Source organism: Tenebrio molitor, chromosome 4 (assembly GCF_963966145.1).
Source record: "Tenebrio molitor chromosome 4, icTenMoli1.1, whole genome shotgun sequence".
NCBI lineage: Eukaryota > Metazoa > Arthropoda > Insecta > Coleoptera > Tenebrionidae > Tenebrio > Tenebrio molitor.
The window spans coordinates 28,154,551-28,172,514 of NC_091049.1; the positions used below are offsets into that span (position 1 = coordinate 28,154,551).

The 17,964-nt window shown below is 39.1% G+C and overlaps 2 protein-coding genes across 2 annotated transcripts; both read right to left on the minus strand.

Annotated features, from left to right (window-relative positions):
• Nucleotides 1-1,105: 1,105 nt before the first annotated feature.
• LOC138129439 (ATP-binding cassette sub-family C member 4-like) lies at nt 1,106-8,323 on the minus strand. Its single transcript, XM_069045734.1, has 7 exons — nt 8,037-8,323; nt 7,755-7,985; nt 7,267-7,691; nt 5,281-7,215; nt 4,998-5,228; nt 4,027-4,944; nt 1,106-1,884 (listed from the first exon to the last, which is right to left on the minus strand). Exons 1-7 carry the CDS (start codon nt 8,126-8,128, stop codon nt 1,106-1,108), a joined length of 4,611 nt encoding a protein of 1,536 aa, XP_068901835.1. The 5' UTR covers nt 8,129-8,323.
• Nucleotides 8,324-11,706: 3,383 nt separating this feature from the next.
• On the minus strand, nt 11,707-15,054 carry LOC138129440 (ATP-binding cassette sub-family C member 4-like). The gene is made up of 5 exons (XM_069045735.1): nt 14,949-15,054; nt 14,741-14,897; nt 12,963-14,692; nt 12,680-12,910; nt 11,707-12,626 (listed from the first exon to the last, which is right to left on the minus strand). Exons 1-5 carry the CDS (start codon nt 15,052-15,054, stop codon nt 11,707-11,709), a joined length of 3,144 nt encoding a protein of 1,047 aa, XP_068901836.1.
• Between the last annotated feature and the right edge of the window lie 2,910 nt (nt 15,055-17,964).

Here is a 17,964-nt window from a genome sequence, read left to right on the forward strand (position 1 = left end):
AGTCGGCGTTTCTCGTGGTTCGCATTGTAAACTGAGTCGAAGCCACGACTTGTTCGTTATACCCCTGAACATTCCGGATTTGTAACCGGTAACAGGGTTGCCCAGTTTCGGGAGCGTAATTTATAACGTAACAGTACTTTATTTTTAAAACTTTTTAATATTTTGTATAACTTGTCTGATATTACAAAAACTATGGGAGATGTTTATTTGGAAAGAAGATATTTTTTTTTCTTTTCAAAAATAGTTTGAATCAACGAAGCGGAAAAAGTTGTTGAAAATGAAATGAGCAAGAGATGAAGGAAACCTTTTTTAATGTAAACTAATGATTTGATGTACAATTTTACTGACTTTTAGTAGTTATAAATTTACCTTACACAACGAGAAGCTTGTAAAATACAATTTAAGATTTGAATACAATGAATATGTACCAGTATATTCTATAGATTACATTATAATTCTCCATAAACTGAATTTGCTTAACTTTAAAAAAATGTAGGCATTTTGTTTTTAAAAGAAGTTAATGTTCTTTTCGTATTAATATTAAGCGACATGGAAAACTCCCAAATACTGAGCTTGATGGGGTTTTGTTAACTTTTGGACAAAAATGTACGCCATTTTGGATCCGCTATTTTGTTTCTTGACAACTAGATGCTTATTTCGTGTTCAGCGGCATTGAAAACCCCAAATACCGGATTTGGTGACGTTTTGTTAACTTTTAAAAAATCAGGTTTGCCATTTTCGATCAGCAATTTTGTTTTCTGAAAAGTTAATTATCAAATCGTATGGAGTGACCTCGAAAACCCCCAAATTCTGGTTTTGATAACATTCTGTTAATTAAAAAAAAATTGTCGCCATTTACGGTCCGCCATTTTGTTTTTTTTTTTTGCAAAATAAATTGCAGATTCATAACCAGCAGCCTTGAAAACCTCTATATACAAGATTTCATCAAAAACCGGCGCGAATAACCAGCGAACAACCTTCGTGACCAGGTTTTTGGGATTTGAATGCGATTCCTCGACAACCACAACAAACACATAAGGTTTATTTGAACACTAAAAATATTAACAGACATACATTTTGTTTACATTGTTGAAAACTTTAATGTTTATTCGCCGAACTGTTCATTTTTTTTAACATAGTTGTAAAAAAAGCCGTTGACATTTTGCAAAAGCGCGTCTGGAGTGCCAAACTCGACGATACGTCCGGATTCAAGGACCAGAATTTTGTCTGAATCCATGACGGTATCCAGACGATGGGCGATCGTAATAACAGTACATTGCTTGAATTTTCTTCTCATCGTGGCCTGTATGAGGGCATCAGTTCTTAAGTCAACGTTCGCAGTTGCCTCGTCCATGACGACGATCTTGACGTTCCTCAACATGGCCCTCACCAAGCACAAGAGTTGTTTTTGTCCCACGCTGAAATTCTCTCCACCCTCCAGGATCATGGTGTCGAGGCCCGAAGGCAAATCGGAAAGCGTGTCTTTGAGTTTCACGTCTTCCAAGGCACTCCACAACTGGGAGTCGTCGAATTCGTCGAAAAGATCCAAATTCTTGCGGAGAGTGCCGAGAAAGAGGACCGGTTCTTGGGGAATGATGGCAATTTTCGAACGGAGATCGTTGAGGGAGATAGATTTGGAGTCGATCTCGTCTATGGTGATCGACCCGTCGAAATCGTACAGACGAAAAAGAGCGGAAATGATGGAGGTCTTGCCGGCACCGGTTCTCCCCACGATTCCGATTTTTTTGCCTGCTTGGATCTTAAACGAGACGTTGTAAAGTACAAACGGACCATTTTGAGTGTACTTTATAGAAATTTTGTTGAAATCGATTTTGCCATTAGTAGGCCAAAATTTTGGAGGAGTGACTTGGCCGTTTTGGATTTCTGGAATTTATAGAATAGATAACTTGGCAGTAACTATTGTAAATGTTTTCGTAGAAGTTTATGTTTTTTTTTTTTTTTGTAAGAAAGTTGAACACATTTTTGTATTAGTTGGTACTATTATGCATTTAGTTCACCTTTCTTTTAAAGTCTTTATTATTAGAATTAGTCCAGAAACAATAGAAAACTTGACTAAAACCACGTGTTCCAGTTTTTATTTGCAAATTTATTCAAATATTTTTTTAATAATAAGTACGTTTTTTTTCTCGACAATACAAAAATTGTATTTAATGAATGTCCGAAAAGCCTTAAAAGTTAGATAGGCGAACGAAAAGAAATTAAAAAATCTGCAACCAACCTTTCTCATATTTCTTATGACTCGACAAGACGACCTATTTTAAAATTATTATAAAACATTTTCATTCTTTATTCGTGCCTTGGGGTCCTCGAATTCGGGAAGCTACCGCCGGTGTTCGCCGCACTCAATTAGCTGTGGTCCGGCGTATTAGCATAAAATTAGCCGCGTCACCCGTAACTGGGACAGTGACCAAATAAGGCCAGCTGACACGTGAAGAGAGGTACTCTTTGCTTTTGTTAGTACCTTTTTCCCTTTTATTTTCATCAACCAGAGTAGACCCTTGATCTACGAGGTTCCAGGGCTGTCGCGCCGGGTTCAATTTAATTGTGGAAACAATCCAAATCTCAACCGGATCACATAGTTTGCATCTCAAACTCTTATAATGCTGTTCGCGCCAGAAACTTCGGTGTTTGCCCAGCTTAGTCATTTATGCATGAGTCATAATTCAATTCACGGATCGTGACTCAAATTTCATTCACTCCACGTCCGCCAAAAGACTTTATTAAATTCAATTACTTATTTACACCGTTTGTTGGAACCAAAAACTATCATACACGATTATCTGTTAAATAAAATTTTAGTGTGCTCAATCGTTTTTAATTTCATTTTGAAATCCTTCCGAAGGTACCGCCTCTTGTAGAACCTAAGTAAACTAAATTATGAACAAAATACAACGTAGGATCCATAAACATTTCTTTTCTCATTATTTTTTTTGTAAGTTTCCGCAAAAATATCATCCGAGGGAATGCGGCAACCAACAATACACCAAATAACGGAGGAAAGTTGCCTTGAAGAATAGCCAAGGACGTAGAAGCATTTCAATATACATGAATAATAAATATATTAGTTGCGGCAAATTTTCACTGTTCAGTGACGAAAGAATTAACGAAGGACCTTGTCAGTTTTTGTAATTTTAGATTTGAAAAAACAACAAACAAGACAATTATATCTAATTATTAAAATTTATGGTTTTTGTAAATGTTTTTGTACAAATTCAAAACATTTATTTTTTTAAAGAAATTTGAATTCATTTTTGTAATGGTTGGAACTATGTATTATGCATTTAGTGACGACAATTACATACTTACATAACTGAGGCAGATTTAAGGAAATATGCTGGCATCAATGTTTTTTTGTTGACTCGATTTTTCTGAAGTCAAAGTTTTTGATCAGTCAAGACTGAATTTCCGCTTGTAATTTTAACAACTTTATCTTTAGTTTTCCTGGCGCTGCCAAGACCAATAACTCTGTTTTGTTTGGTGCCAATACCCCTTAAAGAGTGGATCAATCGGGGTGATCTGCACGAGACAATGAGTCTTGGATGGAGCAGAAGAATGTCAAGCACATGAGCAATTTTCTGATGGAACTATGACCAAATTTTAAGACTGCTGGATCGACGAAACTTAGTATGATGTAGATAATCACGACGTTTTTCATCATTTTGGTTTAATTGGAAATTCATGTTGGTGATTAAGATTCGTGAAATTGATTTTTCAATGTTATCGTTTTCGACATAAGTCAAATTTTTCTGGAAGAAAGGGAGATATAGTCCAAATTTCAAAAATTTTTTAAATTATATTTGTTGTGGCATTAACTAGGGCTCGATAGGAATTTATTACTGAAGTTATATCATTTACAGCAAATTTAAAATTCAGTCGTTATGTTAATATTAAACAAAGGTGTAACAAACACAAAACGTTTATTTGAACAATAAAAACGTTTACGATGTCTCGACTTCAAATTTACAAATATCTATGTATACACTTGTTGAAGACTTTAATGTATGCTCGCCGAACCTACATTTTTATTAACGTAGTTGTAAAAAAGGCCGTTGACATTTTGCAAAAGCGCGTCTGGAGTGTCAAACTCGACGACGCGTCCGGACTCTAAGACCAGAATCTTGTCTGAATCCATGACGGTGTCCAGACGATGGGCGATCGTAATAACAGTACATTGCCTGAATTTTCTTCTCATCGTGGCCTGTATGAGGGCATCGGTTCTTAAGTCTACGTTCGCAGTTGCCTCGTCCATGACGACGATCTTGACGTTCCTCAACATGGCCCTCACCAAACACAAGAGTTGTCTTTGTCCGGCGCTGAAATTCGATCCACCATCTACGATCAACGTGTCGAGGCCTGAAGGCAAATCTGAAAGCATGTTTTCAAGTTCCACATCTTCCAAGGCACTACACAACTGAGAGTCGTCGAATTCGTTGAAAAGATCCAAATTCTTGCGGAGAGTGCCGAGGAAGAGGACCGGTTCTTGGGGAATGATGGCAATTTTCGAACGAAGATCGTTGAGGGAGATAGATTTGGAGTCGATCTCGTCTATGGTGATCGACCCGTCGAAATCGTACAGACGAAAAAGAGCGGATATGATGGAGGTCTTGCCGGCACCGGTTCTACCCACGATTCCGATTTTTTCGCCGGCTTGGATTTTAAACGAGACATGGTAAAGCACAAACGGACCATCTTGAGTGTACTTCATAGAAATCTTGTTGAAATCGATTTTGCCATTATTGGGCCACGATTTTGGAGGACTGATTTGGCCACTTTGGATTTCTGGAGTTAGTTCGGTGTAATCGTTGACTCGTTCGACTGAAGTCATTTGGGTTTCGAGGTCGCTCCAAATTTTCATCGCGTATTGTATCAGTTCGAGTTGAAAGAGCTGGATCAGAGCCAGTCCGATGTTTCCCACTCTGACATCTGCAACGTATAATCATAAAAATGATATTTTTGGTAACAGTCGAAAAAATTACCGGACGCTATGAAGAAGAAACTGAAGATTACGATTCCTACGTATATGGTGTTGATGAAGTCGATCCAGAAGGCGAAAGCGTTGTATATTGCAAGGTACATATAGTAAGCGGCGGAATGGACATTTTGGTGTTTGTCGAATTCATTTTGTAAGAGTTCTTGTGCGTTGAAAGCTCTAATGGTTGTTAAACCCTGAAGGGAAGAAGCCAAGTGCGTGTAGATAGGACTTTTGGCTGAAAGAAAGAAATTTATAAGGTGTGTAAGTTGTGCGAATTCAAAACTTACTGACTCCTTCCGTTCTCTTCATGTTTATATTGGAGGGTTGAAATACAGCAGCAAAAGCACAACAAATTAAAAGCAAAAAAGTTGTTGGAAGTATCATCCAGTAGTTCATTACGCAAATAGTAACGAACATGGCAATTAAATTTATAAAAGTAACGATCACTGTGATCAGGCTTAGAGGAACGTATTCATCCACGTTTCCGATGTCTTTGGAAAATCTGTTGAGGATTCTGCCAGATGGATGATTGTTGAAGAATGTCATGGTTGCGTCGATTATTTTGCCCAACATCGAATTGTGCAGATTTTTCGAAGCCATCATGCAGTAATGAACAAACGCCCAAGTGGCAGTGATTGTCACCAAAACCAGACACAGGAGTAGACCGCTGTAGATGTAGACACAGTTGTAGCTAATTGAGATTCTTTCCGATTCCGTTTCGAACCCTTCGTGTTCTTGGACCAGGTTGACCCAGTAAGACAAAAAGAATTCGATGCAGCTGGCGCAACATTGTACCAAGACAAATGCAAAAAGTATCACGCAGGTAACGAGCCAGTTGCCACCAGCCCTGAAGTACACACCATAGATTTTTTTTAAAGTGCTTCCAGTGCTTCGATGTTCTTTGACTTCTGAAGTTTCTTCGTCGTTTTTTAGTGATTCGAGGAGTATTTGCGGATCAGAAACCTCTTCGATATTTTTGACAACCCTAAACGTTGATGGTTGCAGTTCTTTGGACTTGTTCAATCTACAAAGTTTTCCTTCGTTCAATTGGTACACTCTGGGTACATCTTTCAAGTACTGAACTTGATGCGTAACCAGAATCACACATTTGTCTTTTAAGTACTTGCCGATGCACTCGTTGAAGATGTGTTGTGCCACGTGAGCATCAACAGCAGACAGAGGATCGTCGAGAAGATAAATATCGGCGTCTCGATAGATGGCTCTGGCCAGACTGATCCTAGCTTTTTGTCCTCCACTCAACATTGCTCCCTGCTCCCCGACTAAAGTCCCATCGCCAAATGGTAGGACCGACAAATCGTGTTCCAAAGCACAAACCTTGATGACCTCGTGGTATTTCTCCCGGTTCATTGCTTTTCCAAACAGAATGTTGTTTCGGATGCTGCCTGAGAAGAACCAAGGTTCTTGTGAGGCATAAGAAACGACTCCTCTGACGTCGACGCTTCCTTCCATCGGGTCAAGCTCCTTGAGGATCGTCTGGAGCAAAGTGGATTTGCCGCTACCTGCAGCTCCAATAATACCGATCAACTCTCCCATTTGGGCACTAAAGTAGACACCGTTTAAAATATTGGTCGTCAAAGAACTGTTCCATCTGACTCTTATATTGTCGAGATAGACACCTGTTGAACGGTTTTGAAGTATGTTGCGTGATATTTGTTGTAGAGGGATGAGTTTGCAGCTGTCAACTACCTTGTCGCTTCGCCTGTTGGTCTTCATTATCGACTTTTCGCCAGGACTGACTAGGAAATCTTCAATTCGTTTTATAGACACTCGTAGTTCTGCAAGTTGTGTTACCGCGACTGGCAAATAAATAACCTCCGTAGTGTTCAAATTGTTGTATAAAAGTTCTACGATGAAGACGTAGGAATACATGAGAGGCACGCCGACCAAGGTGGCTGCCAAAACGCAAAGATAGATGCAGAAGTGGTTCAGAAAAGTGGGAACAATGTAGTTGATCGAACGGAACAGATTGGCTCTTAGCATCTCTCGTATTTCTAACCTAGAAAGGGAGCTAGAGTATGAGAAAAATTGGATTTGAACTACTAACATTCTTGCGACGTGGACCAATCGAGAGAAAGGCTTCTCCCACGTGTACATCTTGATCACTTTAATTCCGGAGACAATGTCATTCATCAATCGAATCCTGTAGTCAGTTTTTAAAGCCACTCGCATCCTGTTGCTCGAAATTTTTTTAGAAACGTAAACTGAAAACTGCTATTTTGTACAAAAATAATAGGAAACTGGCATAAACTAACCCTCGAAGAGTAGACTTAGTAGTAATCCCACGACTCCAGCAGTTGCAGTGCTGTCAACAGTAAAATACAAATAAACTATTCCCACGATGATCACGACGGGTGTCATCCATACAAAATGGATCACGGGCAACGCCAAATCAAATCTGTTTGCATCGTTTGAAAGCAGATTAATTATTTTGCCAACTTCTAGACCGACACCAACACTTTGCTTTAGACACTTTCTGTAAATGAGCGAAGAGCAAGCGACTCGTATCTTCATTCCGAGCACAGAAAGTCCCATCATGTACCAATGGTAGGTTATTAAATCGACGAACGTAGCAAACACCAATAACCCAGCATACATGTACGCTTTTTGCAATGTTACCTCATTTTTTGGGGGACTGAAGAAGTGAAGGAGCTTTTTCAAAAAATGCGGCCGCATTAACCTAAATGTGACAAATCAATTTCGCCCGATTTTTATGTTTTGGTTAGAAATTGAAAAAACTTACATGATTCCAATGCGAAGAGGAAGGAAAATGATTGCGTACGTCGCGAATTCTAGACCGAATAAGCTCAGCAAAACGCGTCCAAGCGAGGGAATCTTGTGCTTTTCTTCTTCCAACCAGGCGAGTTCCAATTTGTCAGCCAGTTTTTTCGACTCGTGGGAATCCAACGGAGCTGACAGATCATCCTCTGTGAAATCTTTGCTCCCACGTTTAAAAATAACGGATAGTTCCCACCTGACAAGTGCATCTTGTTTGTTATTTATTGCAAAATCGTAACATTCTTACCAGAAGAACAATTGGGAGAGGAATTGCTTTTTCGGTCCAGGGTACAGTTTTTTCTCACGATTCGTTGCTCTACGGTCACTACAGTTCCCCATTTTTTCATAAATGTATTTGTTACCGACTGCATAGTAACAATTTTAAACATAATAATGCTGATAAGTTTTGACTGCTAGGAATAATTTAAGGTGAATTGACTCAATTGCATATCTTGTACTTGTGTTATATATTTCATGAATTATTGAAACGTTCTGATAACTTTTAACTGTTGCTAACAGAATTATTCAATGAGAGTTTATTGTAGGATAGAGTTCATTTGGTCGAAGGATTCCGCTTATCACAAACTTGTTGCAAAATTATCTCTCTTTCCTATGGTTCAGCTAGGATAAGAAAAATCTGTTCTCTCCTGTACTAATATCACTGGAACTCTAGAATTATCTGGATGCTCCATCTTCTTGCCAAAAACTACGATTTTGTGTACCTAGTTCAAGAATCGTGGTTGTAATCTTAGAATTTTTTCTTTATTTTGTTCAGTTGTCAACATTTCGGAACGTCAGTTGTTGTGTAACAAGCAAATTCATAAAGTAGCGGTCCCCAGAGAGTCTACTGTGGTGCGCTCGCTTTTTATCAGATACCGAGTAAATCAATATCAGGGGGTTGATGACGTCACAAAAGACGATCGATTGTGCCCACAGTTGACATTGCACGTTGGAAAAGATGGTATTGCTGAAAAACATATTCACCGTTGGACAATTTTTATCGATTGCTCCGTCATCAACAAAATCTAAAAGTGCCAACTTGTTCAAGAAAATCTACGCAGCATTTTTTGCAACATTCATGATCGTTGGAACCGTGAAGACTTTGATTTACGAAAACTTTTATCTGAAATATGTCCACGTCAAAACCGTGGTGTGTCTTCTCACAGATTTGAACTTGCTGGTCTTGATCTTGGCCGGAATAATAAATTCCAGTTTTCGTAAAAGTGGCGAATGGAGGAAGTTGCTTAAGATTCTCGAGGTCACAAGTCAAGTCCCCAACGCGAAAACCAGCAAAATGCCGACTTTGTGGTTCATTTTGATTCACATTGTCCTCGTCCTGATTCAAATTTCTGAGACTTACGTCGTTTTGAAAGCGAGGAGCTGGAAACTTGCTGTGAGATTAGGCACGGGTTCGTTGCGAATGTACACCAGGTCTATCTACGTGGTGCTCGTCTGGGAAGTCCTTAACCTATTGCATCTAAAATTCAAGCTCTTGAGTACCCTTTTGTCCGATTTCTCCTGCGGGGTCCCTGCCAGGGACTTTGCTTTGGTGGCAAAGAAGATTACAAATATTGTCTTCGTTCTCAAGAACGCTGTTGATACTTTCAATGACATTTTCGGCTGGCCTCTTGCTCTTATCATCTCACACACCTGTTTGCAATTCCTCAAATATTTGGATAAGAATTTAATAACACAAGAGGACAATGACGAAGTTTTGGTTCTCGTGATGTTCAATATTACGCTAGTTCTGCTGACTTTGGTAGGATTTATACCAAATCGTTTGCATTTTATTGTCATTTATATTTGAAGGGTGGTCCCGTCATGTTGATTTTTACTTGTGATGCGATCGTCAAGCAAGGAGAACTTAATGTGCAGCTTCTGCAAGAGCTAAGGTGCCAAGTTAGAGATGCAAAAGGGAAAAAGCAGTTGCGTAAAGTAACGAATTTTCTTCTGAACAACAGACCAAGTTTTGATGCTGCGAGATTCTTAAATGTTGACAAATCGACAACTCTTAAGATGTTGTGGACTGTCACTACGTTTTTCATAGTTATGATGCAATTTAATAAAATGAAGTAAAATTGAAGAAAATTGAGGTCTCTTGAAGTCAAAAATACAAATTTAGGGGAGTCGACCTTCATGTTTTGGAAATTAAATTACGCAAATTGTCACCGCGAGTCCAATGCGATTGGCTAATCTTTAGTGTCAACGGTAGGACCGCCCCTAGGGTTAACCGGCCAATCGGCGCGCGAGACTCCCTGGTTCTCGACCGTTTTGAGACACATGGTGTCAGTACAAGATTTTATCCGAGCCATTAAGAAATTGGTTGAAAGCATTACATGGACAGCTCAATAAAATAGAAAAAAAATAATTGTGGAATGGTTTTTCTTGTTGACGACGATCGTCAAAATGCGCAAGAGTTATCGCAGGATGACTCTAAAGGTGTTGGAAATAATCTTCACAGTCGGAAGGTTTTTGGCGATAACTCCGCCAAATATAAATATCAAGATAAACTTTTACCAGAAATTGTATGCTCTACTGTTGATAACGTTGATCGGACTTGGGATATTGCGTGGTTGGGTTTATAAAAATTTCTACATGAATTTCGTCCACATGAAGATGATAGTTTCTTTGCTTACTGACTGCAACATCTTCGCTTTCAACTGTGCAGTAGTGGTAAACTCTTCTCTGACGAAAAGAGAAGAATGGTGTAAACTCGTCGAGAATTTGAAAAACGAACAACAGAACAATTTAAAATCGAGCAAACTGCCTCTTCTCTGGCTCATTCTTGTCCACATCTTCGTTTCCGCATTTATAACTTATCAACTCTTCTTCGTAAGAATTTCAGGACTCAGGTATTGGATCGTGATCGCTCTACCCATGGTACAAATGTACATCAGAGCTCTTTACAACGTGTTGCTCTTAGAGATTCTCAACTTGATGCTCCTAAAATACAAGTGTTTGATTCAGAGTTTGTCAGATTTCAAATCTGAAAAAGTTTCCAGTGTTTTTGTGAAGAAAATCAAGAGTTGTGCCTGCGTGATGAAAGATACTGTGGATGTCTTCAACGATATTTTCGGATGGCCCATCGCGTTGGTAATCTTGCACACGTGTTTCGTCTTTCTCAAGTTCTTGGATCAGAACGTGGCAGTCAATCACCAAAACAGAATGGACATTTACGCGATGGTTTTGACAAACTTATCTTTGGTGTTCATGACTTTGGTAAGAACCAGACGTTTTTTTCTCCTTGGGGCTTAATATCAGTTGAAGGGGGGACCGATTGGGGTGATATGGACGTGCGATTTAGTCTTGAGCAGAACCGAAGAGTGCATCCGGGTGTCGAGAGAGTTGCGATGGAAATTTAGGAAATCTGAAGATCAGAAAAAGATCAAAGGCATTAGCGAGTTTCTGATGGAATTGAGACCAAATTTTAGTGCTGCTGGGTTTTTCGATGTCAACAAATCGACGATTCTTAGTATGGTGTGGACGATCACGACGTTTTTCATAATTTTGGTGCAATTCGAAATTCACGTTGGTGGTTAAGTGAAATAAATTTTCCTTGTTCATTTACTAGAATTTTTCTAATAAAGAGTTTAATAAACGAGTAGTCAACGTGTCTTCAGTTATTTGGACAGCTAGATGGTGAAACGAGAAAACAAAAAAACTTTTCATGGCTTAGATTATACTGCATTGTTAGTAACCTTTTCTCCGGAAAGAAAGGATACATCTTTACATCTTTCACTCCCCCGAAAGGAGAAAGGTTACATTAAGGAATGCACCAAAACAGACAACTATGTAAAAGATGGTTTTCTATCTTTGATTAATATATTTAATACCTAAGGGATAGTTAAGAAAATATAAATACATTCTGTGACGAAAACAAAGATCTTTAGTTTATATCATTGAGTTTCTAATGTTTCTTAGCCCAATTGATAACTTTTTTTAACATAGTTGTAAAAAAAGCCGTTGACATTTTGCAAAAGCGCGTCTGGAGTGTCAAACTCAACGACACGTCCGGATTCAAGGACCAGAATCTTGTCTGAATCCATGACGGTATCCAGACGATGGGCGATCGTAATGACCGTACATTGCCTGAATTTTCTTCTCATCGTGGCCTGTATGAGGGCATCGGTTCTTAAGTCAACGTTCGCAGTTGCCTCGTCCATGACGACGATGTTGACGTTCCTCAACATGGCCCTGACCAGACACAAGAGTTGTTTTTGTCCCACACTGAAATTCTCTCCACCCTCCAGGATCATGGTGTCGAGGCCCGAAGGCAAATCGGAAAGCGCGTCTTTGAGTTTCACGTCTTGCAAGGCACTCCACAACTGGGAGTCGTCGAATTCGTCGAAAAGATCCAAATTCTTGCGGAGAGTGCCGAGGAAGAGGACCGGGTCTTGAGGAATGATGGCAATTTTCGAACGGAGATCGTTGAGGGAGATCGATTTTGAGTCGACCTCGTCAATGGTGATCGACCCGTCGAAATCGTACAGACGAAAAAGAGCGGATACGATGGAGGTCTTGCCGGCACCGGTTCTACCCACGATTCCGATTTTTTCGCCGGCTTGGATCTTAAACGAGACGTTGTAAAGCACAAACGGACCATCTTGAGTGTATCTCATAAAAATCTTGTTGAAATCGATGTTGCCATTACTGGGCCAAGATTTTGGAGGAGTGACTTGGCCACTTTGGATTTCTGGAGTTAGTTCTGTGTAATCGTTGACTCGTTCGACTGAAGTCATTTGGGTTTCGAGGTCGCTCCAAATTTTCATCGCGTATTGTATCAGTTCTATTTGAAAGAGCTTGATCAGAGCCAGTCCGATGTTTCCAAATCTGACATCTGCAACGTATAATCAGAAACATGATACTTTTGGTAACAGTCGAACAAATTACCGGATGCGATGAAGAAGAAACTGAAGATCACAATCCCAACGTATATGGTGCTGATGAAGTCGATCCAGAAGGCGAAAGAGTTGTATATTGCAAGGTACATATAGTAAGCGGCGGAATGGACATTTTGGTGTTTGTCGAATTGATTTTGTAATAGTTCTTGTGCGTTGAAAGCTCTGATGGTTGTTAAACCCTGGAGGGAAGAAGCCAAGTGGGTGTAGATAGGACTTTTGGCTGAAAAAAAGAAGTTTGTAAGGTCTGTAAGTTGTGAAAATTTAAAACTTACTGACTCCTTCTGTTCTTTTGATGTTTCTGTTGGAAGGTTGAAATACAGCAGCAAAAACACTACAAATTAAAAGCAACAAAGCTGTTGGTAGTATCATCCAGTAGTTCATTACGCAAATAGTAACGAACATGGCAACTAAATTTAGAAAAGTAACGATCACTGTGAGCAGGCTTAGGGGAACGAATTCATCCACGTTTCCGATGTCTTTGGAAAATCTGTTGAGGATTCTACCAGATGGATGATTGTCGAAGAATGTCATGGTTGCGTCGATTATTTTGCCCAACATCGAATTGTGCAGATTTTTCGAAGCCATCAAGCAGTAATGAACAAACGCCAATGTGGCAGTGATTGTCACCAAAACCAGACACAAAAGTAGACCGCTGTAGATGTAAACACAGTTGTGGCTGATTAACATTCTTTCCGTTTCCGTTACGAACCGTTCATGTTTTTGGACAAGGTTGACCCAGTGAGACAGAAAGAATTCGATGCAGGTGGCGCAACATTGGACCAGGACAAATGCAAAAAGTATCACGGAGGTAACGAGCCAGTTGCCACCAGCCCTGAAGTACACACCATAGATTTTTTTGAAAGTGCTTCCAGTGCTCCGATGTTCCTTGACTTCTGAAGGTTCTTCGTCGTTTTCTACTGATTCGAGGTGTGTTTGAGCGTCAGAAACTTGTTCGATATTTTTGACAACCATAAACGTTGATGGTTGCAGTTTTTTGGACTTCTTCAATCCACAAAGCTTTCCTTCGTTCAATTGGTACACTCTGGGTACATCTTTCAAGTACTGAACTTGATGCATAACCAGAATCACACATTTGCCTTTTAAGTACTTGCCGATGCACTCGTTGAAGATGTGTTGTGCCACGTGAGCATCAACAGCAGACAGAGGATCGTCGAGAAGATAAATGTCGGCATCTCTATAGATGGCTCTGGCCAGACTGATCCGTGCTTTCTGTCCTCCACTCAACATCGCTCCCTGCTCCCCGACTAAAGTCCCATCGCCAAATGGTAGGACCGACAAATCGTGTTCCAAAGCACAAACCTTAACGACCTCGTGGTACTTCTCCCGGTTCATTGCTTTTCCAAACAGAATGTTGTTTCGGATACTGTCTGAGAAGAACCAAGGGTCTTGTGAGGCATAAGACACGACTCCTCTGACGTCGACGCTTCCTTCGATTGGGACAACCTCCTTGAGGATCGTCTGGAGCAAAGTGGATTTGCCGCTACCTGAAGCTCCAATAATACCGATCAACTCTCCCATTTGGGCACTAAAGTCGACCCCGTTTAAAATATTGGTCGTCAAAGACCTATTCCATTTAACTCTTATATTTTCGAGATAGACACCTGTTGAACGATTTTGAAGTATGCTGCATGATTCTTGTTGTACCGAGATGAGCGTGCAGTTGTCAACTTTCTTGTCGCTTCGCCTGTTGGTCTTCATTAACGACTTTTCGACAGGACTGACTAAGAAATCTTCGATTCGTTTTATAGACACTCGTAGTTCTGCAAGTTGTGTTACCGCGACTGGCAAATAAACAAACACCGAATTGTTTAAGTCGTTATATAAAAGTTCTACGACGAAGACGAAGGAAGATAAGAGGGGCACGCCGACCAAGGTGGCTGCCAAAACGCAAAGATAGATGCAGATGTGTTTCAGAAAAGTGGGAAGAATGTAGTTGATCGAACGGGACAGATTGGCCCTTAGAATCTCTTGTATTTCCAAGCTACAAAGGGACCTAGAGTATGAGAAATACTTGATTTGAACTACTAACACTCTGGCGACGTTGACCAATCTCGAGAAAGGCTTCTCCCACGCATACATCTTGATCACTTGGATGCCGGAAACAATGTCATTCATCAATCGTATCCTGTAGTCAGTTTTCAAAGCCACTCTCATCCTATTGGTCGAAATCTTCTTGGATAAATAAACTGAAACATCTTGTTTTAAACAGCGACGGAAATAAGTAATCATAAACTGACTTTCGAAGAGCAGACTCAGCACGAGCACTGCGACTCCCGCAGTAGCAGTGCTGTCAACAGCAAAATACAAATAAAGTACTTCGGCGAGGATCGCGACTGGTGTCATCCATACGAAATTGATCACGGGCAACGCTAAATCAAATCTGTTCGCGTCATTTGATAGCAGATTAATTATTTTGCCAACTTCTAAACCGACACCAGTTCTCTGTTTGAGACATTTTCTGTAAATGAGCGAACAGCAAGCGATTCGTATCTTCATTCCGAGCGCAGATAGTCCCATCATGTACCAATGATAGACTATTAAGTCGGCGAACGTTGCAAACACCAGTAAGCCAGCATAGGTGTAAGCTTTCTGCAATGTTACGTCGTTCTCTTTGGGAGTGTAGTAGCCAAGGAGTTTTTTCAAAAAATACGGCCGAATCAACCTAGATGTGACAAAGGAATTTCGTGATATTTTTCCATTTTTGCTAGTCATTTTAGAAAACATAAATTTGTAAATTTTTGAACTTACTTACATAAATCCAATGTGAAGAGGAAAGAAAACGATTGCGTACGTCGCGAATTCTGTCCCAAATAAACTCAACAGAACGCGTCCAAGCGAGGGAATCTTGTGCTTTTCTTCTTCCAACCAAGCGAGTTCCAGTTTGTCAGCCAGTTGTTTCGACTCGTGAGAGTCTAACGGCCCCGACAAATCATCCTCAGTGAAGTCTTTGCTCCCACCCTTCAGAATGAGGGGTAGTTCCCACCTGATAAGTACGTCGCGTTTACTATTGTTGCAGAATCCAGTCATACCACTCTTACCAGAAGAATAATTGGGAGAAGAATTTTTTCCTCGGTCCAGGATACAGTTTTTTCTCGCGATTCGTTGCTCCACCGTCACTAGGGTTCACCATTTTTACACAAATATGGGAATGTTTGTTAACGACGATATAATAATCGTAACTTTAAAAATAATAATGCTGCTAAGTTGTCACCGATAGGAATAACATTTCCTAACTTTCTTTTGTTTTAAGGTATATTTTGTATTTGTGTCATAAGTTCATGAATTATTGAAATGTTGTGATAATTTTTTACTGTTTCTAATAGAATTACCCAACAAGAGTTTCTAATTTTCGGCAAATTTTAACATTGTGTATATTCGATTTTAACTTCATGTCTTTCATTATTTATTCGTTGGATTTTATGGTGACAAGAATTTGTTCAACCCGGTACTAATATTACTGGAATTGTAGATTGATCGGTGTGATATGTACCTGGCATGTAGTCTTGGGCAGAGTGGAAGCGTGCATCCGGGTTTCGAATGTGTTGCGATGGCGATTTACAAAATTTGAAGATCAGAAGATCAAAAAAATTAGTAATTTTTTGATGGAACCCATAGCAAATTTTGGTTCAATTCGAAATTTATGTTGGTGGCGAGATACATTTTGTAATGTAACCGTTTCCTTTGCCTTGTTCGTTTAGCAGAATTTTTCTAATGAAGAGTTTAAACAAGTAGTTAGTCCTCAATTGTTTCGACGGAAAGTTGATGAAAAGAGAAAAAAGAAGAATGAGATTTTGGTTCTCCTATTGATCAGTTCATAAAAAAACCCTAGGAATTACTTTCGTTCCTTTTCCGTTTATTTTTTCTTATTAGGAGGTTAGTTGTTTATAGAAATTTAATAAAATAGCAAAAAAATGTAATTTTTGTCTTGATTCTTTGAAAACTACAGTTAAAACAACAATTGAAATTATTTGATTTTTGTTTTGTACGTTGTATTTAGTTCTATTTTTATTTCTTCTTTGTACATTTATGGTACTGTTTGGATAAATGAACTTGTTATTTAAATTTATGGTTATCTATTCTCACCGTTGACACGGAAGTTAACTGGCAATCAGATTGAATTGAGTCATTACGGCTATTGTTATCAAGTAATAACAAGCAAATAGATAATAAGGTAGGTCATAACCGTAATAGGCTGTGTAATTTCATTAGCATGTTTACAAAAATGTTATAACTCTTCATAGTCGAATGTTTAATAATGAGTTTTATCTTCAAGCGGTCGAAAATCGCACCTTTGTGTATCTCCATAGAAACGGTTAAAGTGGCATTTTTTCTGAGCGGAGTAGAAGTACCTCAAGTCGATTAGAAGTACCTCAAGCCCTAGGCGGCTCGATTACACGAAATATTTAATAATTAAATTATCCCTATAAAAAAAGCCTCTAAAAAGCGAAATAACGAAATGATTATTCAATATTTAACCGGTTGTCAAAAATAACGCAAGATTGCTCTTCAATGTTAATAAGTAAACAGGTCTAAGTTGTAGTGTTTGCTATTTACGTTTTGATAATGTTTGTTTTATTTAGCGAATATCCGAAGTATGTCCGAAACCATTGAAAACGTAATGCAAGTCCTCGCTCACCCCTTATCTGCGATAAATTGAATCTTTCTATAGTTGACTTCAGCTGATGGTGATTATTTTATTATTTGATTTTGTGAATTACGTTTTCACTTTAATATTAATGTTTGAATATCAGTTTTCGTCGACTTAATAATGTCTAATGAATAAGTCATTTTTTTTTTCATTATATTATACAGGGTGATTTACAAGGAATAATGAGCCCGACGGAATAGAAAATGCAACCCGCAATTCATCAGGAGAAAAACCCGGACATCTACCGCTTCGATGTCCGGCTTTTTGTTGCAATGTATTGTGGGTTGCATTTTCTATTCCGTCGGGCTCATTATTCCTCGTAAATCACCCTGTATACTAATAGTCAAAGAATTTTGTATTTCACTCCGAAGATTTTTTTATATAAATGATCTAAATAAACTCCCTCTTGGAGTGGATTTCACTGAGGGGGGAGGATTAAGCATAGACGATAGTAGCGTTTTTTAACTTTTTTTTGGTGTATATTCGTGAAAAAATTTCCTTCACAATAAAAATCTCTATCAGAATTACTAAAAAAAAGTATGTGTTCGCATTTGAAAAAGTTTTTTTTAACAGTTTAACCTTGAACTCCTTGGGGCTTTACGTGA

Coding starts and splice junctions, on each gene's coding strand:
- LOC138129439 (XM_069045734.1), bottom strand. CDS start 8,128: ATGGGGAACTGTAGTGACCGTAGAGCAACGAATCGTGAGAAAAAACTG. Junction 7,216..7,266: donor ACTAAGTCTACTCTTCGAGG/GTTAGTTTATGC, acceptor AGCAGTTTTCAG/TTTACGTTTCTAAAAAAATT. Junction 4,945..4,997: donor TTTCTTCTTCATAGCGTCCG/GTAATTTTTTCG, acceptor TATACGTTGCAG/ATGTCAGAGTGGGAAACATC.
- LOC138129440 (XM_069045735.1), bottom strand. CDS start 15,054: ATGACACCAGTCGCGATCCTCGCCGAAGTACTTTATTTGTATTTTGCT. Junction 14,693..14,740: donor TTGGTCAACGTCGCCAGAGT/GTTAGTAGTTCA, acceptor GTCCCTTTGTAG/CTTGGAAATACAAGAGATTC. Junction 12,627..12,679: donor TTTCTTCTTCATCGCATCCG/GTAATTTGTTCG, acceptor TATACGTTGCAG/ATGTCAGATTTGGAAACATC.